The 26,437-nt window shown below is 46.8% G+C and overlaps 1 protein-coding gene across 1 annotated transcript in view; it reads right to left on the bottom strand.

Moving 5' to 3' along the window:
- LOC112990873 (aryl hydrocarbon receptor-like) overlaps positions 1–26,437 on the bottom strand; it is a 44,779-nt gene that overhangs the window by 11,922 nt on the left and 6,420 nt on the right. Inside the window, exons 3-4 of the mRNA XM_026112901.2 lie at positions 10,842–10,954; positions 2,055–2,144 (exon numbers count right to left, since the gene is read on the bottom strand). Of these exons, the coding sequence (XP_025968686.2) occupies positions 2,055–2,144; positions 10,842–10,954 (203 nt within the window). The remainder of the gene's footprint in view (positions 1–2,054; positions 2,145–10,841; positions 10,955–26,437) is intronic.

Genomic DNA, 26,437 nt, shown 5'->3' with positions numbered 1-26,437 from the left:
AAGCAGAGTCTTTTGTGAAGTCAAGGGCACTGCGGCATGCTTCTTAGAGGACATCCACAGCAGAAGCACACCCTTCCTTGATGACTGTACTAGAGAAAATGGTACTACACCAACCACCACATGGGCTTACCATTCAGGATTGGAGCTAGACCACTTACTGTCCTACTACCAGACCTTAACCTGGCTAAATTGAAACAATCCTGGGAACAGCTCATCCTGGACACCATTTCCAAGCATATGAAGGATAAGAAGGTGATCAAGAGTAGTCAGCATGGATTCACAAAGGGGAAATCATGCTTAACCAACCTGATTGCCTTCTGTGATGGAATGACTGCCTGGGTAGATGAGGAGAGAACAGTGGATGTTGTTTATTTCAACTTTAGTGAGGCTTTTGACACTGTCTCCCATAACATCCTCATAGGCCAGTTTAGGAAGTGTGGGCTAGATGAGTAGACAGGGAGGTGGATTGGGAACTGGCTGAATGGCAGAGCTCAGAGGGTGGCAATCAGTGGTGCAAAGCCTAGCTGGAGGCCTGTAGCTAGCGGTATACCCCAGGGGTCAATACTGGATCCAATCCCATTCAACTTACTCATCAATGTCCTGGATGAAGGGACAGAGTGCACCCTCAGCAAGTTTGCTGCTGATACAAAACTGGGAGGAGTGGCTGATACACCAGATAGCTGTGCTGCCATTCAGAAGGACTCCGACAGGCTGGAGACATGGGCAGAGGGGAACCTCATGAAGTTCCAAAAAGGGAAGGGCAGGGTCCTGCACCTAGGGAGAAATAACCCCTGCACCAGTACAGGCTGGGGGCTGGCCTGCTAGAAAGCAGCTCTGCAGAGAAGGACCTGGGAGTCCTGGGGGACAAGCTGACCATGAGCCAGGAATGTGCCCTTGTGCCCAGGAAGGCCACCAGTATCCTGGGATTAGGAAGGGCATTGCCAGCAGGTCGAGGGAGGCAAACCTTCCCTTCTACTCAGCCCTGGTGAGGTCACATCTGGAGTACTGTGTCCACTTCTGGGCTCCCCAATACTAAGGAGACATGGAGCTACTGGAGCGAGTCGAGCGAAGGGCTACTAAGATGATGAAGGGACTGAAGCATCTCTCCTATGAGGGAAGGCTGATAGAGCTGGGACTGTTCAGCCTGGAGAAGAGAAGGATGAGGGGGGATCTTATCAGTGTGTTTAAATATCTGAAGGGAGAGTGTAAGAGGATAGGGCCAGATTCTTTTAAGTGGTGCTCAGCAACAGAACGAGAGGCAACGGGCACAAACTGAAACACAGGAAGTTCTGTCTGAACATGAGGAAAAACTTCTGTGCAGTGATGGTGAGAAAGGGTAACTTTGTATTCCCAGTCAGCAAGATAGGTAACTTATGGCTTTCTGGCTTTCTGCAATCCACACACACAACCCTCTGCAACAACTGCATGAATGATCAGTGGGACAAACTTAACCAAGAAAACATATGAATGCCCATCTACCCTTACTGCCGTGGAGGAATTATAACTCACCCTGCTCATAGCCCAGCTCCTGAGCATGGCCCCAGAAGCCTACAGTTTGGGGAACATCAGCCATGGCAGTAGGATTTTTAAAAAACATGAAATCACCCATTCCACTGAGATGAGGTTTTTCTACCAACAGGCTTTGCGAGCCTGGCTGCTCTGTCCCAAGGACTACATGGGGGTGCAAAACCACAGCAAAGACTCTATTTAAACATTTTTCTCTCTCCTTCACTGTTGGCTCAGTGCAGCTAGGGTACTTCACATCTTAAACTCCCAAGCCACCAAATTCACAGGGAGGGTAAAAAGCTTTGCACGTTGCAGCTCTCCTCACCCTGCTTCTCCTGTGACGATTTCTGAGCCTTATGGAGGGAAGGATACTCTCAGATCACAGTAATGTCAATGCCTCGCTTTCTTCCCAGCACACACAGTCCACAAAGGCCCTGCTATCTCTGCAGAGCTCCCAGCAGGGAACTTAGGCCTCTCCTCCTTCACCAAGGCAAAATCCGCTCAGCAAGTGCAAACCCACTAGAGCAAGTCACAGACATCCCACTAACCTGATGAAATCCCAGATAGTCCTGAATCGTATGCGAGGAGTAAAATATCAGTCCTTCTGATGTCACCACCAACACAAAGCCATTGAGTGCCTAGGGGAGAGAGAAGGCCAGCACTTAAATGCCATGCTCACATCACCCTTTTCTAACAGGGCTGTAGGTTTCATTCTGCTCGGACACTGGGTAACTCAAGTCCTGGCTATCCCAGCTAGCAGGCAGCTGAGTCACTGGCCCTCCAAGGGAAATGTGCACAGCAGGACACAGACTAAGCACAGGAAACCCTGCAAGAAAAGAAGTTACCAGAGAGGGAAAAGACAAGGCTTCAGTATTGCAGCCAAGCAACCAGAGGGGAAGGAGATCATGAAGGCATACAACACATGTAGGGGATGCAGTCTTCTCTGCTCTGCTCAGTACAGCTACAGCTTGAGGGATGACACAAGTGTAGGCTTACCTCTGGCATACACAAATCCTTAGGCGCGACAATGCTACAGATGTAACATAGCAGCTTCTAAGGCACTTGGCTTGGGGAACAGAAAGATGGCTTAGACGCACCTCTTGCCTATCACCAGCCCTGCCGTCATCCTCTATCAGCTGTGAGGATGACACTGAGTGAAGGTCAGCTCACTGCTTCTTCACAGCATCTTGCTGCCATAACATGAGGTACCATACTGGCTTTTACCAGATCTGCCAATGCACTGTTCAAGCAGCTTCTTGGTTTCATAACCTTTCTGCAGGAAAGAAATAACACCAGCCACCTCAATACTTGCAACTGTCAGCTACTGGCTCTATGCGTGTACTGTGTTATGTAAGGTCAGGGCCACAGCAATGCACAGCTTTCACAGGGACCAAATGGCCTGCTTTCAAAACAGTGTATGGCATAGTTTGAAGTAGAATGAATTTCTTACTGCTGAGTTTTATTTCTGTAACAGCCAGTGTTTGCCTGCCCATGCCTAGAGGTTATTGTGAAACTCAGAAATACAGAAGCTTGCATGGCCCACCAGCTGCAGTCTTTTGCTCACACAAGAACCTCAGCTTTCCTCACAAACCAAATTTAAACACCTCGGAGTAGTTGAAGAAAAGCTTGAAAATAGATATGCCAATAGATTGACATACAAAAGGCAAACAAAAAACTGGCAGAATTTATTCTTCTGGGAAATCTTGGGATTTGTCTTTTGTTTTGGGGTTTTTTTTTTCCTTGATTTAACAGTGGATCTTGATGATAGGGAGGCTTCTTCATGTTCTTCATGTCACCTCCTCATGAACACAGAGGCAATGTCAATGGCTTCCAGTTCATTTCTAATCCACAGCTCACTAATAGCTAACATACTGCTGCAACAGGAGGTGAGAACCTCCAGAGAGAGGATGCTTATTTGTTTAAAAAATAAAAATCCATGAGCAAAGATGAGAAATATTTTTCCTGGGATCTGAAAACGGTGTGGTCACTGTGGTACTGGTTTTCAAGCTTCTATACATGGATTTGGCAGAACTACAATTCAGAGTGGAAACTTCACCCAGGAGCATCTCCTTAAATCCCTGCTCTTCAGCAAAGCAGCCCAAGACAGTGCCCTGGCACAGCTGGAAAGCCAAACTATCCAGTCAATCTGCTACATTTACTTTTCCCCTTGTAAAATGTACACAGTTGACTGGATCTTCACCAAAAACAGATATAATTCTTCCTACAATATAAGCATCTAAATCCAGGTCTCTGCCAAGCCCATTAGAACAACAATGAAGTAGACGACCTGAGATCTCTGCTACTCTTTGAATTGCCTGGCCAGATCAGGTCAAACAGTGTAGTTTATTCTTAGGTTTTCCTCCATTCTGCTTCACTTGGGTAAATCCACCACTTGACAGCTGGATGGAGAAAAGGGGAATCCCAAGCTGAGCAACAGGAGCTCCTGGTGTTGCTTATGTCTTTCTCTGTTATAAGCACATTCGTAATAGCACCATCTGGCCCCTGTTACATCATGCAGTTTTGAAGGCAGAATCATACCCTACTTCCTACTTCAAAGCGGGAGACAGCTCTGCCTCTGACAGCAAAAGCTAATTTCTGCTGCAGAGAGACAAAAAAAGCAATCTGCACAGAGCAGATGGCTACGTGCCATGGTGCATGGAGCGCACGTGAATTTGAGAGTAGATCCAGAGCATCTCCAACCAAGGGTTAGCTCTGCTGACACAGTTAGGTGTCCTGAGAGGAGTTTCCACCTTCCTGCTGATGACTGCTGTGAATGGGCCATATTCTTTTTCCCTGAAGATGCCAGCTGGATACCTTCTCCTTACAGCACGCTACAGACCTAAACACTCATCCACTTGACATAGTATGGACAGTCCCTGCTTCTCCTATGAGAGCCCAGATATTATGGGGTCACTTCTTAGTTACTTGGGATGCAAACAGGGTTCAGCAACTGGCTTTTTAATCCTGAATGTCCTATTTAATTGGCACCCCAAAAAAATAGAATGAACTGAAAAACAAGGTGATTTTTCCTTGTTTTTCTGAGATCAGAAGTAATGTAAATGTCACGTTACACTGTAGTGTAACTGAGCATTTGGTATAAGGAGAGAGGCCAGGGCATCTGGGAGGCTGAACAGAGTGATGTGTCAAAACAAACCATTAAGTTACTTTCTTCCAGATTTGACAAAATGCGCCACCATTTAGCAAACACAAACATTGCTGTCTTCACAGCGCTGGCAGAGCTGTGCTAACCAAGAAAATAGATGGTGCCTTCTGCTGGGTTTCTCTAAGGTCACATATCTATTCTGTACATCTGCTTGAGTGTATCCTAATTCAGTCTGATGGAAAACTTTGCTTCCATTCCAGGGGCAGAAGGCAGATATGGATATTTATTCTCATACTATGTGAAGAGCAAGTAAAATGTTAGAACTGCTTGCAGAACGACACTGCACACAATTAGGAGCAGAACTGTTCTGGTATCCTGGAGGAAGTGAAACTTTTTGACAACCTTGAATCAAAACAGTGTTTCACATCAGCTTCATTTAATGTTGACCCATGTCTACCTGAGTGGCTCCACTTGGGTAGCTCCCATCCTTCCTACAGCTCTGGGAGGCTCCTAGCAGGAGTGCACATCCTAGGACAGAGCAGACAATGCCCCATGGGGCTGGAAAAGCCAGAGGAGGACATCCAGTGAGGAGCAAACCCACTACTGATCACCAAGTACTACTGGCACTGGCTGGGTTCTTCCTGGGAGGGATGCCTGAACAAGTCCTCAGGTCTGTGTACAGCGTAGCCCTTGCGAGCTGGGAGGCCACTGGATCTGTCACTGCGGCCTTTTCCTTCTCAAAACTTCTCCTCTGACTTGCTGCAGCTGGGGAGGACAGCAGAGACATGAAAAAGGCCTAGGAGCTTGGGAGATTTCTCTGAAGAGAGCTCCTCTCTGCTGCTGATACCCTGCATGAGTATCTCCATCTGAATGGCCCCCACTACCATCCCCAGTCTACCCTCAGCTTCTCCAGGACCTTGATCTGCCCTCATGGGCTGTCTGTGGGCAGGAACAAAACATCAATCTAGAGAGATGTTGACCCACAAATGCTCACTACTACTTGCAGTTTCTCTCCTTATGGTCAAGGTAGACAACTCAATGCTGTAAAGAACCTGAACCAGTGAAAATGGAAAAGACAAAAACTAAAAAATAAGGGTTTTTTGTTTTTTGAAACCTTTATGAAAAGCTCTGATTTTTACAAAACCATTTTATTCTAGCACAGAGGGAAGAGGAGGGAGGACTGGCTTTTATAGAATCATATAGACCTCAAAGCACTTTTTCCTTTTGGCAAATAATTTTTTCATCCCAAACTCCTGCCCTATGAGAAGCTGCTCTAGGCACTTGTCCTATCTGCACAGGAACATCCTTCTAAAGGACTGCATCTAAAGAACTAAAGGACAGAGAAAAAATCAAATGTCAGTGTTCATTGGGTAAGTGGGAGTCAATAGATATCCATACGTGAGATGAATATACTAGTCACAAGATACTCACAGCCATGCTCCTATTCCTGCTAATACCTCCGTCTGTTTAGTGTACAGCTTTATACAATACAAACACCATGTCCTGGAGTGTGTGCTCTTTCATGCACATCCTCCACCCAAACACACTGGAGTCATTCTCTGAATGCCATGCTCTGCTTTATAAAATAAACACTCCAGTTCCTTCGCCTGTGCAGGCTCAAAGCGCTAAGCCCTCCCTACAGAAAATACCAAATGCAGCCAATCCGAAGTTTCTGATGCATTTTTAATGCTACACAACTTGCACATTCTACAGTTCAGTGGCCTTTCCATCTTCTCCAAGAGCTCCAAGACTGCAAAATCAACGTGCAAGGGAGCATCACATTCCTAGGCAAGAATGAGTTAAGCTACTCAGAGCCACTGTCTTCCTCAAGAGGGGCTCATCCCTATCTGCTTAATAAATTTGGGCTGTAAATACACTGTTGGGAGTCTGCATAAGCTGCACCTTTAGGGCAGTATGGATAGGCATTAAATAAAAAAAGACAGGCATTTGAGGTGAGGCAGCAGCTCTCGTGAATGTATGCCAGGAACGTATGCTCCCTTCCTCCCCAGCATCACAAATCCTTCAGCATATCCATTTTCTCACCTCAGGCTCGATCAATGCCTTACAGACAGAGCATTATCAACAGTCAGTGAGGAACAGTCAAACAGTTGCCAGGTCTGGGGAAACAGCATCTCAGATCCCAACCAGACGCAATGTTTTCTCTGTGCTGACAGCCCCAGGACTGGCAGGAAGGGTCATAGGAGAAGGGACCAGGTGCTGGTAATTTGGGACAGTGTCCTTTGCTCTCTGGAGAGCTATGAAGGTCGGTCATGCAGAGGAGCTACCCTAACAATTTGGGAATGAGGCTGCTGTCCCAGATGCCCCAGCTTTATATTCCTGCTCTCTGGCACGGGGCAGAAGTCAGTACGTACAAGGACATTGCTAACACAGTCACTGCCAGGATCTAGGGGAGTACCCCTGGGTACTCTTAACTGCTCCAAGCAAGCAGGCACTGTACCAGCTTTTGCCAACCATGGGGACGAACCCACTGTGGCACAAAGCCCTGTACTTTGGAGACCCTGACACCACCTGCTCTCCTTGCCTAGTCTCACTGGGGCTGGAAGAAGGCCCACAAGAGATTCCCCCATGACCTTGTGTGGTAAGCATCACTTTGTGGCTCAGTTTCCCCAGCTCTGAAATGATCCCAACAGACCTCCAGCAAATGCCTTGAGGTGCTGCCTAAGAGCAAGAGCCATGAAAAAACAAGAAAATAGCTGCATTTGTTTCCCAGAAGCGGAACAGCTTTCCTAGCAGCCGCACCACCACCTGGCCACTCTCCCCATAAGGACAGCAAGTCCTTGCAGGGACACCATTGCTAGCTTGAAACAGAAATACTTAAGAGGGCAAGGGTCCTCCTGCAGCATTTAGCCCAGAAACCCTGTGTCCCATGTCTGTCAAGAGCTAAAACCAGTCCTCTAACACTAACCCTGGCTACCAATGGGGAATCCACGGTAGCCAGGTCTGGCCCACTCCTTCTTTTCACAATGTGTAGACATCAGGAGTAATTAGAGCCTAGCATGTACTCTCAGTCAAGTTCAGCTATTGTTGCTGCCAATTCCTGTTTCATTGTCCAGGTCTTTTTTCTCCCCCTGCCCCCTTTATTCTGGGCACAAATGCTCTCTCTATTTACTGTGTCAATCTGAATGTGTGGGAATCTGCTGCAGAGGTTAATTAGTGCCACCAAATGTGCTTTAACCCTTTGAGCAGCTAAGCACATCTTGTATCACTCCGTCTTTTCTTAAGCCCACTGACCAAGGGGAAGACTCAATAACTTGCAAAACGTAATGTGTACGTTACCCTGTACTGCTTGGTAATACTTCTTTGTAACTAGGCAGAGACTATGGACCCAATTCTCTGTCTTGCTTAGGCCTCAGCCACTTTAAAGGGGCTTTCTTGCTTAACCCCAGTTTAACATGCCTTCCTGTTCACAGGAAGCTGCTAGAGAGAGCCTTGATGACAAGAACAGATCAAAAATGTAAGGCTGGAAAATTGCAGGAAAGGAAAGGAAAAGCCTTACATTTTTGGCCAAGAGATGAGACAAAGGAATTTTAGCTGTCAAAGGTTTTTAAACATGTAGGAGAATTTTCTCATGGTGCAGGGGCAGGTTCTGGACCCCAACTGCCTGGAGACATCATACATGAGGGTTCCTGGAAGAGCCAAACCTGAACCCCAGGCTTTTAATGCCCAGACTGGTGCCTCTACAAGAATGGCACCAAACTCAGGGAGGAGTCTGATGAGCAGAGTGTCAGTTCCCAGAGAGCCTTGCTGAGTACAGTTTGATTATGTCCACAGCTCTGTGCTTTCACAGTAAAATAAAACCTTGGGTTTGGGGTTATTTACAAGCTTGCCTTTAGGACTTCTCTCATTAAATAGACTGAATTCCTGACTCCTTACCTCTCAAGCCAGACTATACTTGTACTTACTACTAAGAGCAGAAGGAGCTTTTAAATAAATGTCAGGGCTGAACAGCATGCTACTGCTGCTCATGCCACCACAGACAAAAGCCCCTCCTCTTCAGGCAGCGAAGAGTACTGCAGCCCACGTCCCAGTGCCAACTGGGAGCAGGAAGGAAGACTTGCGACCTCGTAGGACCTTGTTTAGAGGGTGCCTCTCACCATCAGAGTAAGATTTTTCATTTTCACCAGTATGCAGTTTGGAGATGGCACATATTCTTTGTGTATCTCCAGGCACCTCTGAGCAAATCACCGAAGTGGCAGGCTCAGCCCAGTCATGCCACAGACATTGGTGACGTTGCCTGGGGAGTTAGATAAGCATGCACTGGAGAATAAAACCGTCACCCGGGTTTAAAATCCAGTCATTTCCACAGTAACAGGCACAAGCAACAGGGCCAGAGACCAGAACAGCCTTCGCTCCCAGGTCAGTCTGGTACAGCAAGAGTTGACTTCTACTTGAGGCAAATTTACACTTTTATATATTTAAAGAGAGACAGAGAAGTGAATGCTGCAGAGTTGGGATCAGAATACCCTTGGACAGAGGCAGAGTAGGCAAATGGCAGACCCCATTGATAGGAGGTTATTCATGGAGTTCACACAGCTTTTACATCAAGTAGGAGAGAGACTGGGCTTTGGGAGGAAACAGCAGGACAAAGGCAACTCAGGGTGTGAACTGTAGTTGACTAGGTAAAATATTTGCTAGGTATTGGGACTACAGTCTATTCACTATCACAGAGCTGGCACTCATGGGGAGTGTTGCAACTCAGCAACTCTTCTCTCCACAACAGCAGCTGCAAAGGGTGCACTGCATCTTCATTTCTGCTAGGCAAAGAGGTGTGAGCTTTCCCCCTAGATCTCAACAGAGTACATACAAGCTTTCATGCCCTCCAGATTAGAAGAGTGGCATTGACTTTACGCTGCGTTACACATGAAGGCTGTCTGGAAGCTTCACACGGAATTTTGACTCCTTTAGTGAGGTTTCCTGCCCCCAGTCCAGCCTCCTGCCTCCTGTGCCTTCCCTCCAAGGGCAATCAGTGACTGGGTTTGGGCCTACAAAACTCACTTCAGCCTTCTTAGAAAAGGTCTCTGTCTGCATTCCCACTCGAGAAGAGCGCCCAGTCATTCCACACTGAACTCCTCTGTCTTGAAGTACTGGCATGCCATCCCATACATCCAGATGCGAGCAAATCCCTGCCAGGCTGCAAGAGGGTGACCAGGATTGTGCTGATGCTCAGGAGAACATGGACAACGATTCAATGAATGCAGCTGTTAGCCTCTCTTGGCTACAACATATGACAGACTGCACTTAGCCCCCTGCTCCTAAGGGGATAAAACAGAGACATTCACCCTTTGTTGTTGATGCTCCTCCAGCACCAGAAGTCACAGGGCGAGAGGCCATTCCCTGTGGGCTCATAAGGAGTGTAACAGTTGCAGCAGAGGGCAAATCACACCTCTTCCCCCATACTCCAGCTTGCTACAGGAGAGGCAAGGACATGGGGTGCCTCCAGTTTCACCAGTGGAGCCAGCCACATGCCTCTCGCAGAACTCCCTGGATGCACCTACATATGCTGCACATATAGGTTGAACGTTTGGCCCATTGGTGCCTATTTATATTCTCTACATGGTAAGCATCACTGTCTGAAAAACGAGGAAGACTCCACAATATTTTCTTCCCCATTTTCATCTGTTCTTGGACAACACCCCTAGTGCTGGACCACTGAGTCCATTTGCAAAAACACTCTCAAAAACATCCTGTTCTGCTTGGCTTCCATGTTACACATATGGGCCACTTACACAGTAAAACAAAATGGAACAACTGTTCCCCTGGCTCAGAAATCCAGTGCTGCTCCTAATTAGACAAAGAGGAGTTCTGAGATTTGAAAGATTTATAGGTAGCAGTTTTCTCTGGGAAAGAAGAGAAAGGAGGCGGAAGCAACAAAAAAAAAGTCCCCCCCAGGGATAGGAAGAGGGCTTAAACCTCTGCTACATCAGAACCATTATGGGTTACACAGTGTGAAGTTACTGAACAAGAGGAGGGAGAAAACAAGTTTTGCATCCTCAGTGAAAGGCTGTATCGATCAATAAATACTTGAACAGAGATCAAGAATTGGACAGCTTCTCCTCTTCCACACCATCATATATTCCACCTAAATATCCTGCCGTTAATAACACGGCAGCCTACTCTTTAGGTAAAGCTCAAAGCAGCTGAAAAGGGGGCAAGAGGAAACTGCCTTGAAAGAGCCTGCCAGGGAGATGTGGCCACAGAGAGTAGCATTAACCTGTAAGAGCAGCTCGCCCTCTGGTACTCCTGCAGCTGCCAAGCCCGGAGCCGGTCCTCTGTCATGCTCTCCATTCCTCTCTGCTTCTTTGGCACTGTGATTCTGTAGAGCAACTGCAACAAAGCAAAGGAAAGGGAATTTAGTGCTGCAATAACACTTAGGAAGTCCCCACTGCAAACATCAGAATCTCTTACAGACCTGGCTGCATTTGCAGCTCACACTTGGCAATGCTGCTCCAGAGGAAGCTGTGATGTACCATCAGCCTTTTGCTTCACCCCTCATTTTCCTCGATGTCTCTCAAGGACATTTTTAGTTAGTTCATCAGCTGGAAAAATCTTATCATTTAGCAGTAGCAACCATGAGACCCCCCAGTCCCAGTGTGGATACAGTTTCAAAGCCTCATCCCACTTCTTGCCAGGACCAAGAGGTCACGTGCAGGTCCAAGCCAGTCCTTAGGTACAAGGCCATACACACCCCACTATCTCTTGGAGCACAGCAGCTGCTCCATTTCTGCCAGAGGAGTCACCGTGCTTGGTATTCTTTGCTCTGTTCTGCCGTACTGAAATGGAATAGATCCACAGAGCCTCCTGTATGCCTTGACTCTGCTAAGGATAGCAGAGTTATGCTGATCAGCAGCAGTGGTGACTTGCTATGTGCGAAAGGCTTTGCAGCATACCCCATTCTCTTCTGAATAAGAAACATGCCATTTTGAAGGGTATAATCTGCATAGTCTAGCTGACAATGTCTCGTTACAGTCCACCAACATAATTGGTTTACTCAATTAAATTAAGATGAGCCACAGTTCACAGTAGGAGAAAAACATCGTGGAAAAACGTACACATAGAAAGATGTACAAACACACAGACACCCGAGATCACAGGCAATCTAATAGTGATTTATGCATGATAAATATGGATGAGGAAATCCATCACTCATATTTACTAAAAGGTGCACCTGTAAATTTTGTACTATGCTCACTGCTAAAGAGAACACATCCAGGTGATATTTTAGGGTGGATAATGGTTAAACAGCAGGATGACAACAAACCTCTGTGTTTCACATGTCTGTCCAGGAAAGAGTGGACAATGCAGGAAAACTGAAAAGCTTTTTGCAAGCACCTTGAGGATTTGGCCAGAGTCAGTGTGCTGCTGATACACCAGCTCCTCTTGCTGGAGCCTGGGAGGAGAGTTAGAGGGTGCACTTAGATGCCCACAGCAGGTACTGTTGCAGCCTGCCTGGCGCTGTCCTTTTTTCCTGCTCAAAGACAGCACAGGCTCTTTTAGAATTTGCCTTTCCCAGCTCCTGCACTGTGTATGCCAAGGAACCAACATGCTCAGGTGTGCAGGGAGTGTCAGGTGGACCCTGCCAGTAATTTAATTCCCCATAAAGCTGTCAGCCCTGCTGGCAGCAGGACCAAAGCTGTGAGCCAAGACAGATCAGCAAGTCAGAAGGCACTAATAACCAGCATGTAAACAAAACCCGGCTCTGTAAACCTCTGCTCTCCTTTCGCTTTGCCAAAGCAGCTGCTGAAACTCAGCTCTTCCATGAACGTGGAACAGATCTAGAAGGACTTCAGTGCCTGTGTATACAACCTCTGTGCACAAGCAGCTTTCCAGGCACTGCAAATAGAGAAGCACAGCAAGCAGCAGCAAAGCCCTATTCCTCCAACGCTGCATTTCTGACCCTTGCAGGACAGAGAGGTCCCAAAGTCAAATCCAGCAGCTCACTTATGTTAATAACACAGCTGCAAACAGAAACATTTGAGCAATGGAGGAAGATGCAACCAACAGGAATCACTGGACTTCGAAGGGGAGGTGAGGGGCGCAGGAGCAAGATTAGCTCTGCATCACAGTAAACCTCTTGGCTGCCTGCCATGCCTACCCAGGAGGCTGGATGCTCTGACTAAAGAGATGCTGTATACATATACTGAGGGAAATAAAAAGGAAATCAGGAATTGAATGTAAAGCTCAAGTTTTGAGGAAAATGGCTGCACATATTCCCCTCTCTAAAACAGGGCTGATTCCTTTTCATTCCAGCTGCAACCTGTGAGAGCTGAAGGTGTTTCAACACACAGAGCTTCTTACCAGAGCTTTAGCCCTGGTGGCTACAGTCACAGCATTAATGAAAGGACTGAGAGCTTCCCCCTGTGCCAGTGATGCCCTTCACATGCACACATATACAGGTGGGGCAGCCAAACAGAACAGAGAATGACACCTGTGTGCTCGCAGCTGTGGTGTGGCAGCTCCTCTTGCGCTGCTGTGGCCTGGAGCAACACAGGACTGTGGGAGTTGCCAGCATCAAGTCACAGGTTTAAAGAACACCCCAAAGCCCTCTCCCAGCATGGAAACTGGAACAAAACTGAGGGATAGCATCCTCTTGCACCACATTTATATTAGAAGTTGGGAGTAGGAAGGCAGTTTTGCTCCTCACTGGTTTAATGCAGAACAAACAAGCCCTGCACCAAGGCAGCGGCATCAACTAAAGCAAAGGCAATACTCTCTCTACTCCTACACAAGGTTGACTAGGTTAAAGCCAATCTAGATCTTCCAGACATCCATCCAGAGACTCCTCGGAGAAGGGTCTCCTTGCTCTAAAATATGCACTGCTTCAGATGCTGAGCTCACTTTGATCGACAGGTCATTATCAGATTATACCTGAGCACAGGCTGCCCCCACTCCAGACAGGTTTTGTAGGAGAGAAATGTATTCAACTGAAGTTAAAAACCATCTGACAAATTAAAAATTTATTTGTAGATGGTTTTTTTTTTTTTTTTTTTTTTTTTTTTTTTTTTTTAAAAACACTCCTTCATGTCTAGGAAGTCATGTAGCAATGACAGAAGATCAGAGAAAGTGAGACCACTGCCCCTTGTTATGCTACCCGCCATGACCAAGACAAGTCTGGCTCCAATATCTGTGCCCCTGCCCTGAGAGGAGCTGCCAGCTGTGATAAGACCCCCCCCCCCCAGCTTCTCTTTCCCAAACTAATTTATCTTGGCTCCCCACCTCTTCTTATAGGCCATGTTCCCCAGGCTCTTGACCATATATTTTATTTCTTAGAGCTGAACAAAACACAATGTAGTCCCTCATCTGCCAGCATCTTTCTGCTAGGAGAGGCAAGAATATAGAAAAGACACCATGTCTCCCCACTGACCCACCCCTTCTCCCTCTTAAAGTATGTCTTCTCTCTCCTCATAACCTTGGTTTATCACTTCTCCTTTCACCTGCAGTGAGCAAAGTCCTTTGCATCATCAGCAGATGTTTGCCAAATGCTGACTCACAGGTAGAGTGGAGTGAGCAAGAGTGACGTGGCCTGTTGACCCTCACTAGTGTGCAACAAACATGCTTCCCACACGTGATGCTCTGGGGCCAGAACATGCTTCCATCAGATGTAGGACCATCCCAAAGACTGACCCTGTTTTCTCCACACACAAATGCAAAGCATATTCCAATTCCAATACCACTTCTAATTAAAAGAAAAAGCCAATACAGCAACAAAATTCCTTCTGTTGGGAGGTCTGGGAAATTCCCCTTAAGTTCAGTGCACCCAGATTATTTCAGGAGCTATTTGAACACAAAGGGACAGATGATTCAGGATTACATTCACAGCATGTGTTTATATAACAGTGGGTCATTCCAGAGTGAACAGTGGTAGACAAGCACATGGTGGTGTCTCCTCACTACTATGCCATACTGAATGCCTTCTGCAATGATAGCATTGGTTCTGAGAAGCTGACTGGGGTCCCTCATTTGGATCAGAGCCCTAGAGATGTCAGGGCTACCTAAGCAACACAGTTCAAAGATGATCCCGTCAAGATCCACCTCTAGAAGCCTGACAAGTCTTGAAACTGGTTTCTTCCACTTCAAATAAGCGGAATTTCCCACTCAGAAGTACCGTTTTGGAAAACTCACTCTTCACCAGTTTGCGCAGGGAGATCTGTCCACAGCTCACAATTAAAACATAGCAGGCCTTGTGTGCATTAGAAAAGAAAAAAGAGACACTGTAATGCTGCTGCCATGCCACCATGTTTAACTATCACATGTCCCAGCTCAGCGTGGGACCAAGTACTACACGGGGAAAAAGTGCAGAGCGGGACTGGGCTGGCATGCTCGGAGCGGCACAGAGCAGAGCACTGGCAGGACACACGCTGCAGTAGTCCCACAGCCTGTTTACTTAGGTTCTGCTGTGGGCCTTCAAAGTCACAGTCCTCCTCAGGACAGCATGCGCATGATACTCACCCAGCACTCACTGCAGTTCCACACGCATGCAAAAGAGAGCTTAATTGTTTGCATGTGAAAAATATATAGAGAAAGAAAATGTATGCATATTGCTGAGTCATCATTTCAGGCCAAATCCAGTCTTAAAATAAAAATCACAGAAGTGAATTGTGCATTGCACTTATAACATGAGAGAACGGAGCCCTTCTGCCATGCTGGAAAGTTAAGGCCTCACAATGCCTCACAAGCACAGTCAGATGTGGGGGGACATTAGGCAGAGCAGCGTGTAAGCACTGTGGCTGTATTATCCAGGCAAGCTCTAGCAGTGTGTAAGCAGGAGGTTTGCAGCAGCGCACTTCCCTGCCTGCACCGATGGTGCAAGACAAGAATAGACCTGGATGATAAAAGAACAGCCTAAAAGATTGCCACCTTCCACTCAGAGGTCTGTAGTAGAGGAGTTTAATGGCTTGAACATTTCTCAGGGCCCAACCCCGCAAAAGAAAAACTTGTGACTAATGGATTTGGATCACAAGTACTTCCTAAAAATAGACCTTACTATCAGCAATACTGAGTACCCAGGCCATGCCAAAGCTATCAGGCCAGAGGAGACATCAGCTGAAATCTGCAGTGCTGCAGAGTCAGAGGGGGAAGATGACATCCTGTCCTCTATGTTGATGCTGGCAACCAAACCACATCCTGATTCTGAAAACACATTCTAACTTCTCTGGGGTGAAGGGAGGGAAGGCTCCCTGCTTCTCCTGGAAACAAGCTCATTTCCCTTCCTCATTAAAAACTTCCATGTCACTCACCTGAGAACAACCAGCATGCCAGAAAATCAGGCTACCTGGCTCATGGGCTCCTGAGCCAAGCTGGGAAACACTCGCACCCTGCTAAGGCAGGAGACCTGGGGCGAGAGGCTGTTTTCATACAAACAGATTTCCCCATGAGGGTTTTTCTGACCTTCACCAAACAGCATGTTTTCAGCAGAAGCATTCAAGGAACGCCAAACAGAGCTAAAGAAGGCCAGACTGGCCTTCAGTCTGGTGTCTTCTGACTTCGTCTCTCTATAAATAGTCCTGCACAGCCCCTTAGGTTACTAAATCAGCAGAACTGTCGCAGCAAATCTGGCTGACAGAGCGGAGACCAGCAGGAGAGCTGATAATAGCATCCTCCACACTGCAGCTCTACTTTGGCCCACCCTGCCCTAACACCATCCCTTGCTATCCAGGAAAAGTAAGGCAGGAACAGGGAAAAAAATAATACTTCGAGAAAGGTGGTCTTTCAAATCACTTGCCTCCAAGCAAGCTACATTCAGCAGGGAGATGGGATGCTGTCTTCACCCTTGCTAGTAAGCGCTGCATTACCTGGGACAGACATTTACAAGAGGAAAGAACAGAAGTGGCTTGTCCTGTGCAAATCAGCTCCCTCCCTTAGTTCGCATGGTGCCCTCACCAGCAGCACTTTTGCCATTGGCAGACAGCGAAGGAGGGAAGTGAAGATGGGAAAGATCGTCACGTGAAAGCAGCAAGGTTTGTACATTTTTCCCTTCTACTTCAAACAAACAAACAACCCAGCTTCTGCCAGCACCTAGAGGCTATTTTGTCACAAAAAGCCTTTTAGCAGAGAGGAAAAAGAAATCCCTCTACATCTGTCTCCCAACAAGAGGAGGATGTTGCTCCCTGTATTGCATAAAGGACCATTTCCCAAGATGAACTAGGCATTTTGTTTTAAACACCTTGCAGCAAACAGGGACTCACTATGCTACACACAACTGGGCAAGCACCATGCTGCTGCTGTGCTCAAGAGTCTTCGCGGTCAGGAGGGACAAAAGAAAAGAACAGGAGGAGCTTCAAATCCTATAATCTGTTACCGGATGAGGACACTGCTTTGTGTAGTTTTTAGTGCCTTGCAGAAGGCTTCCAAAAGCTGGAGCTCCTATTCCAGAGCCACAGAAGCAAGTGCAAGGGCACACCCTGCCTCCTGCTTTTAGTGAGAGGTTGCAAATTGTGGGATTTGCCTCCCATAGGGGGAAAGAAGAAAGGATGTTTTGCCAGGATGGTGAGAAAAGTTGCAGTTTGAAAGAGTTTTGTCTCCTGCAGATATCACAAACATTTAAGCCCCCTCACCGAGGCTTTTGCAGTACTGCCGTGGCAGAGAGCCGCACTGCAAACCCTGGGGAGATGTGAGCACTGATTTCTACTCAGAGAAAAAGCATACAAGAAGCACGCTATTCATCCAAGCAGAAACAGTGGCTGCCCCCCTTCAGCTGGGAGGAAAAGGCCAGTCTTTTGTGCAAGGAGTGAAGAATCAGGACCAAATGTGGCACACAGATTCCCCCAGCAGGACAGAACACAGGATGTGAAAGGGAGCAAACCTTCAGTTTTACAGTCTGAGACAATCTCTGGCCAAGAATTGTGATACCAGGGTCACGTATCCTACATCCCCACCTGTGTTAGAGTTCACCTGAGCATTCTCTGATGGCCCTTACCAGAAGGATCAGACTCATTTGGCCCTGGTCCAGCTTGGTGTTCCCCAGCTTACACACAGGTGCCCGGGTGGCAAAAAAGACACATTTGCACATTGTCCACTGGCTGCAGAAGAGAAAAACAAGAGGACTCGGTCCCAAACCTATTCCAGGGATTAATGCAGGAGAAGCAGCAGAACAGAACCCAACACCTCCATGTCTTCGACAGCAGCAGTGGGCTGCATCTACCCAACACTGCTGGAATCATCTTAACAAGGTAAGAAAACACTGAAGCCGCTACAAGTGATGGCGGGGACATCTGCGTGTAAATTATTGGTTTGAACAGGCCTCTGCATGCAGAGAGGGGAAGATGTTTGGTAATGGTGCTCCCTACAACCATTCTGCACTACGGCTAAATGCCCCAGTGCATATCAGTCACTCTTCTGGGAAAGAGGCTAGTACGAAGGAACGGACCCTTAGAAAAGCCTTTACTTTGGATGAGGCACCTCCCCCCCCCCCCAATTAGTGCCAATAAAAGGAAATCTTCCAGACCCCAGACCCCACAGCCCAAGCCACTTTCCTGGTAAACAGATTAAGGAAGATGCGACCTAGCCAAACAAGGCACAGAAGAAGTCATACCAGGGAAGTATCAATCCATTATTACTTGTGCTACAGTAGCATTAGTCAGGTCCATCCGCAACTGAAGGTCTGTCATGCTTTAAGGAGGTAACTCACAGCACAGGCCACTTCCAGGCAATGCTAACACAGGATGAAAAGGGGAAAATGAGGCACCAAAACTTGCAAAAAATGTGTTTTAAATTAGACATGCCATATCTTTTAAAGATGATGCACAAATGTCAGCAATTACCCATATCTGTCCTTGTTCCCCCTCAGACTTTCCCCCAAAGTAAACACACCTCAACCAGTAACAAAGTACTCATTTTGCAACAAAATGAGTTCACATTTCATTGTCACATTTCATTGTCAAAACAATAGGCATGTGTCAAGCTCAGGATGGGCCTTTTGCAGCATCTATGATCACGTGTACCCCCATAACCCTAGTCCTTTAGTTAGTCTTGATGACAATTCTAATGCCAGTCTCCCACTGAGCATTCCTGGTGACTTTCTCAGTGCAAGTGTTAAGTACTCACACCTTAAAACAAAAGGACTAGTTTTCCCCAAGCACACATGCACACCCAGCAAACATTATGCCTTCTGTCTTCCTCCCCAGGGTCTCTATACGGCAAGGTAACCACATACATACCTAAGCCTGTGACTAATGCCACTGACTTCACAGAGAAGGCAATGGGGTTTTCACCTTGAGGACCCTGTGTCACTGAATTTCAAAGGCAGAAGAAGTGCTTTGCACAAGGCTCTGTACGTATGGAGAGGCAGCACAGAGTCAGGCTGTAGGATCTATTCTAGAGGGAGTTGGCTAGAATTGTATGGCAAGATTTCAAATTCGGCCTGTGATTTCAGCAATAGCTTATCAGTGGTCTCTGTGCAACAGCATACAGATAAACAGGAGTACTATTTGTAGCCAACTCGCCACAACAGAACCAAATCCTAAACAAACAGGCATCTATTTCCTGCATTGATTTTTCTCTCTAAAGATTACTAACTGGAACAGAGATTCTCCAAGTCTCCAGCAAGTAACCTCATTACTTCTTGCACACTTCCAGCACAAGCCTCCTCTCGCTTTGCAGTATTTAGCTAGTGTAAGAGTTTTCCAAATGCCAGGTTAGAGATGGCAGAGACCCTCCACAGTCTGAGGAAGTTCCTTTGGGCCAAGACAGACAATATGTTCATCCTACACCTTCATCACCCAGACAATATGCTCTGCTTTCCCACTAGTAGCAAAAAAAAGTAATTTCTGTTCCACGAGCTCTCCAGGACTTTTACAAGTCATGGATGCATCTGCCCAAAAAACCCCACATCTTCAGCAGAAATAAACCAAAGTATCCCAAATACCATGCTGGAAAGTTAAAGATCTAGTCAATATGAAGGATAAGAACTGCACCTCAAAGAAACAAGGTAGCATCATTTTAGACTTGGAAACATTGCCCACAGCAAATACAACCAGTAGTAAGAATACCTGAGAGAAGTCATGACTTTCACTGAGAGCAAGAGATCTATTTGGTAAGTTCACAATAATTAGGTTAGTGCCAAAGTCTAGACATTAAGAATCACTTGTGGGCAATGACAAATTTTCACACAGTTTGAATTGATTGGTAAGGCTTTGAGCAAACAGGTAACGCCATATACAGAACAAAGGGCTTTACATCCTTCTCCCCAAGCAGAGTGCATAGCTCTTTCGCAGAGCTGCACTGCATTCCCAGTGTCTGGCTTTCCCTGCTGCAGCTCTCTCGCCTGGGTCAAAAGACTCCAGAGAGCAAAAAGACGTCCATGTCCTGCTACCAGCACATCCTGGTCCCACCGCCTGTCTCCCAAAAGCTTTAGATTTGCATTGTCTGAACCTGAGACCTTAACCTGCAGTTTCTTGCCAGTTCTGCTCCCTTGCTTGTGTGTGAAGGGACTAGGAGCCTCAAGAGACCCCAAAGCAGAGGCAGTTCTAGCCAACAGAGCAGACAGCTACCGAGTGCCTCGTTTAAACCTCATGGATCTCTCTGTCTTCTTCCTACAAGTTATTTTCATAAGGGAAGTATTTTGCAAGGAAAGCAAACAGCAGGAAAACTGACTATCTAAAAAGAGTCACGAGACTTGTGTGCTGTGCTCAATCACTGCCACACTGGTCAGGACTGGCCGAGACCAAGTCCTGAACCTCCTGCCCTCCTTACGTCAGCAGGAGATGCAGAGGGCTCTCATTCCTTTCCCCAAATCCCCTCTTCCTCTGCTCTAGGATACAACATTTGTTCAACAACTGTCAAATGCTCTGGTGGCAGAAATTCATCTCAAACCCTCCCCTTCAGGGGCCACCATGGGGGTCAGTATGGCTGGATGAGACCTCTGTGCAAATGGAGTCAGAGATTAGGCAACAAAATAAGCAACGCAAAATGGATCAGAGCACTCTCGGTGAACACCACATTCACATGCAAACACATTTTGAGAGATTTAAAGGTACAAGCACCAATCTGCTCCTGGAGAGCACATCTTCTGGAGGAGGTAGTTCCTCCAAGGCCAGCTCAATCTTAAACTGAACCTGCTGCCAACTGAAACCCACACCCAGTGTGGCATTTTCAATCCTGAGCTTCTCTCATTGGCACTGCATGCACAGCAAAGATCACATCTCATTACCTAGGTTTTACACAATTAAGAAAGCAGTGTAGTCACAGGACCATGTTTTATTCTCTTAAACGATCCTCTAGGTTTTAATGTAACAGCTATCTGTGGTATGCAGTTGAATAGCTTAGAAGTTTAGAGAGCAGAAGAAATGAACTAATAAGCACCTATGAGTAAGACTTAATATTAGTATTCACTAAACAAAAGTGCATAGTGATTATTAATAAATGCACATCCTGACCACATCCTTATATCCTAATAATTGCACATCCTTACCCCTAGGTAGAGATTTCAGAGGCACAGTTCAAGTCTGTTTATTATAAGTGGCACAGAAACCATTTTTCTAGCCTGACTGTGGCTGGTTAACTCATCTCAATACCACAGGGAAGAAGAGATTTTTAGTTCTGAATTTGGTTCCCAACACAAAATGCAGAGGTGTATTTCAGTTGCCAAGGAGCCTCACTTTAAAGTGGAGTTATCTGCTTATTAGCTTACAGCACAGTTCGGCATTGGAGTTCAGAAATGCAGCTCTTGACACCACGTGCCAAGCTTTTTTTATTGCCGTTCCCATGGTATAGAAACCCAGGGCTCAGTTTGGATGCCTCCAGAGAAATCACTTGAAGTGGGGGTTACAGGATGATAGCTGAACATCAGCACAACAGCAATTAAGACCACTTCAATGGCATTTGGGTTTAGCTGTCTGATGAGGCAGCCTACTGCATACCTGGCACTGTGTCATCCAGTGGTACCCCCTCCTATGCTTTAGATTTGGGAACAGCTGTGCACTCATGTCTGAAGAACTAGGAAGTTTGCTGTGTGGTAGCCCTTTGAAATGGCATGAGCCCGTCAGCTATTTGGAAAGCAAAGCGAGATCAATTCAGGTGACCTGAATCCTGACAACACACTTGTATGGCAGGCACCCAGGAACAAAGCCAGCAGGGCACAGGTTTGTGGCAGGCACGGGACTCCCTGGGGGCACAGAGCTGGCCAAAGAAGGGCAAACAAGTACTCTGCGGTAGGGCTAGCTCTTGCACCGCAGAGCGGCAGGGCTCACGCTAGAACGAGGCATTGCAAAAAGCACGGCTCAGACAAGCTTCCCAGAGTACTATAGAAGTATGCTTACAGGAGTTAACCACAGGAGATTTCTCTGATCTAAGCCCTAGAGTACTTTTAGGTCTACCAAGTAACTTGCCCACCAAGCATTTCAGTGGGCCCAGCAACACACGTCTCCTACAACCAATCACAAGGTACCTTTGAGTCATTTCTTTCATTAGCAATACTTTAGTAATACATACCCACACAGGGCAAATCACAGTAACAAATGCAGCCCAGATGTCTTCCTTAAAAGCTGCAACTAGTGCATTTTCTTTTTATTCTCCCCCTTTTTGGAGGGTGAGAGAGGCAAAAGAAACAGTGACCTCTCTGTACACAAGCAGTGTTTACTGGGCTTGCTGCGTCGGAGGCATTTAGTGTCAAGTGAAAGAATGGGGAAGGATTAGAGGGGACCAGCATGCCAGGCACAGTCAGACTAATCTGTCAGTGCTCATTTGGAATTATGCATCGAGCAGACCCCAATACACTGGCGCCAGGCAGACCAACAAGACACGCATTATTAGAGAGGGACAGGAGGATGGCAGAAATGAGGCTCCCTAATTACTTGCCTTTGCTGCACCATGCTGAGGACAGTTGTCAAAGGAAGAAGGAGCGATAACAGAGGCTCCACGGGCTTGTCACCTGCCAGGAGCTCACAGTGCTCTAGCCACAGGGGTCACAGGCAAGGCTGTTCTCTAGCTCTCCCCACTGAAATTCACTCCTGCATCACCAAACGCAACATCATCACTAAAGTGCTTCCAGCCAAAAGGCCACATGGCAAAGGCCAGCTCCTTGCACCAAACCCCAAATCTATGGTCCAAGTACTACAGAATCTAAGCACAGGGCAACCATTCCCCTCCCTGCTGAGGTGCAAATAGAGGCTGAACTTAGAGGAGGGCTGGCTGCTGGCCATGACAGGACATGGACCACTGCATCCTGCTCCTCAGCTTGGGAAGCAACAGTCCTGTTATCTAGGGCACACGTTCACCTTCCAGGGAGGAGTGGGTAATAAACCACATACTCTGAAAGAGGTTCATGCAGAGCAGGGAGAAAGGTTAAAACAGTGAATTAGAGTCTTAAAATATTTGCTTCACTGGTCAGGGGGTGGAAGGGGGAGGGGGAGAAAAGAAGAAACGACATTTGGGGGATTGTTCCTTCAGCAAGTAAAGCCAGAGGAAAAGGGACCTGGACAGAAAAAAAGAGCAGGAAAGAGCTTTTAAATCAATTTGCACCGATGTTTGCATATAATCCTGGATTTGGGAACCAATCTCAGCTCCTTCTGGTCCTCCTGTTCCAGGCCAGTGATGTTGGGTTCATGTCAGTGCTGCTTTATCCACCAGAAGACTGTGAGATGATGCAGAGCTGGGCCAGACTGCTGGCCTTATGAATCTATGTCCCTAGCAAAATCTCTCTAACTTTTCAAGCCCTCTCGTGCCACTTCTCCTTCACCTAAGTTTACCTCTGTCATGATAAGCAATTTTCCTGCAGGAAGAAAGCATTGTGTTTAAACACTTCTGCTTGCAGAGCCCAGCAACAGAGTAAGAGTAAGGTGTCTAGGCATCTTGCAGAAGACAACAATGCTGTTCCTTCACAAGAAAAGCCTGTTACATCCCACTGAAGATCAGATCTGGACCAAAACCAGTGTCTAGCACTCAAAGTAAGAAGGGAAATGGGTAGACAGTCTCTTGCAATAGGTGCAGAATGGCCAAACACAGCTATTTGCACTCTGGCCTCTGTCAGAGAAGGCCAAAATCTAGCCAAAATTAACACAACTATTGTTTCAAAGGAAGGTGCAGAAAAAAAAAAAAAGAAGAAAAAAAAAAAGAGAGCTGGGGTGGGGAGAAGGGGAAGACCCAGCTCAGTGCGGAGAAAGATAGCTGAGGCATTCCCTCACCCATCTGCAAAGTGCAAAAGCCACTCACTGACAACAGGAGATTGCAGTGGGAGCATGGCTGTTTGTCTTCAGGTATTCCTAGAGCTGCCAGCCAAGGCAAAGGTTAAGCCAAGCTATTGGAGTACCCTGATCTCTGCAGAACCATTTGGGGTTTGCTCTGGTAGTTCTGGGTAGAGGGGCACAACTCCCTGATTAGTGACTCCTCCAGTCCTGCTCAGAAGACGTGCCGAAATGCAGATATCAAGAAACGTCACACATTCCTCCTCCGCACACTCGGATGCATGTGCCATTTGCTGTAGAGCTTCCTGGTGCACTCAGCAGGGAAAACAAGAGAGAAGACAGAGCCACACTCTTCCCAAAGATGCAAGATATCAGGACAAGCGGTCACAGGCACAAGTGGGAAAAAGGGAAATTCCAATTAGGTATTAAGAAAACTTCTATTAACATAGTAGTTGAACAGAGGGGCAGGGGCCCAGAGAGGTTTTAGGATCTTGATCCTAAAAGATCCTTGGAGATATTCAACACTTAACTGGATGAAGCCCAGGGCAACATGCTGTAGTTGGCCCTGCTTTGAGCAGGGGGGTTGCATGAAAGACCTCCAGAAACCCCTTGCAAATTATGACAGTCTACGGTTTGCTCTTGCTCTGCTGCTCACCCTGTTCTGCCACATCTAGTTCCTCCTTGGGAATCTGTGTTGCATTTTCAAGCAGGCAGTTGTGCTCCCATGGGATTTACCCAACTCCATCAATTATTTTTCCTTGGCCAAATGCAGTAGCTCTTCACTGAACTACATCAAACAGGGAGCAGACAGCTGTTCGGTCTCACACATTCAAGCACCTTCCAGATACTCACACAGCAGCTTAGGTCATGCCAATAGGAAATCTGCACTATTTCAATCAAACTTTCTTCCAAGGTTTCTCAGCTGGAAATCCCTCCTTGATCTTATCTGCTGAGTAAGGAAGTTTCAGTCATTCTGCAAACATATACAATCCCTTGTATAGTACAGTTTACAGCGCGGGTGAATTTTGTTCCAGTGATGCAATACCTAATATGTTTTTTGGAAAAAAATACAAACTAAAATATTCTTCTAGAAACATAAAGATTATAACATCCCTTCTCTTTCAAGCTTTGTATTCCTTCAAAGCCTTAAAACACGCTGAAGAATTTAAAGCTAGGAGAAAAGTGTCAGCTTGTGAGAAAAATATGACAACACAGGCCTAAAGTATAAAAATATCAATGTACCAAGTGAGGCCCCCATACTGTTAGTATATTTTCTTCAACATCCATGTCTTTGTCCAACATTCATCCTGTCCGAGTTCTCAGGGCTGAAAACATTGTTGACTGACACACGAGTGCTGCTAGTGATTTATTTTTTCGTTGTCTCTCTGCAGAACGTCCCATGCCAGAGGAACTCCAAGCTAAAGTCTGTTCTTGGTCTTACATGCACAAATCCAGAGCAACCATCCTGAAGACTGAGTAGCCCCAGCCCAGAGTAACGGCAGAAGCCACTTGTGCCTTCTGAAATGGCTGCAACACATCTGTCACAGAGCAGCACTGGTCTTAAGGGAAGGGAGTCACTAGGATGGCAAGGCACAGTGGGCATCTCAGTGCTTGGCTCATACTAAATAGACTTTACAGACAGCTACTCAACATGCCTTCTAGTTCTCACTGATGAATGCCTGGCAGCCATGGTGCATTTGCTGAACACTAGTCATATCCCTCTCCAAAGAGAGACTCATTCAGCTCCTCTCAAGCTTTTCAGAGTGCCTGGCCATGTTCTTCACAACCCTTTTTGTGAGAAAGCTCTCCTCATGTCTCTTCTGCAGACGGGCAACAGTCAGACGTGCAGATAAAAGCCCCAAGCATCAAGATTTGGGATAACTGAGCTGAAGTGCAGTCACGAGCACACCCTTAAACAGTGAGCTCACAGAAAGCTCCTCACACAGTCAAGCAACAGCAGGCAGCCAATGCAGGTGGAAGAGATGAGAGCAGGGGAAGGATTTTATGGGAGAGAGAGAAGCAGAGGTATGATGGATGTCGAAGGACATAGGATTATTGTTATTTTTAAGCAACATCCCTCACCATTCTTACCTTGCTCAGCCTTCCTCATGGTACTTGACATCCAAGCAAACTCTCTCCCCACCTCATTACTACCAATGATCCCAAGACTTGGGGGCGAGTTGGGGGTGAAGCAGACAGGCGGGGCAGTGGAGTACCCCACATCAAGAAAAACCTGTCTTCTCCTCTTCCCCCGCAAACACCTTAACTGTTTTTTTCCTTCAGACAGCCAGAATCACAGGGGACCTCCTGTCTGACGAGAGGACTCGAGTGCCGCTCTGGCAGCTCACACAGTTGTGTGTTTAATCTCCCCTGGGCTTTATTTGTTCATTCTTACAGCAAGGTACTGAGGCCAGAGAGGGCACTAGCAGGACCAGCACCACACACTTTCCTGACCATAAGCCTGAGAGGCACTAGGCAACATCTCCACGACCACTGCAGCAGAGATTTTAACTCACTCAGGAGACTTACAACAAGCACCCCACGGAGTGACTAGGCAAAGGCAACACCACCAGTCCTGCCCACATTCAGAAACAGATAGTCACTGTCACTGGTGCACGATACTCATTCTGTGCTGCTCTGTACATGTTAAAACCTATCCACATCGCTAGGTCATAACTGCAGAATTATGGAT

The sequence above is a fragment of the Dromaius novaehollandiae genome, chromosome 7 (assembly GCF_036370855.1).
Source record: "Dromaius novaehollandiae isolate bDroNov1 chromosome 7, bDroNov1.hap1, whole genome shotgun sequence".
NCBI lineage: Eukaryota > Metazoa > Chordata > Aves > Casuariiformes > Dromaiidae > Dromaius > Dromaius novaehollandiae.
This window is presented reverse-complemented; position numbering and strand designations above follow the sequence as displayed.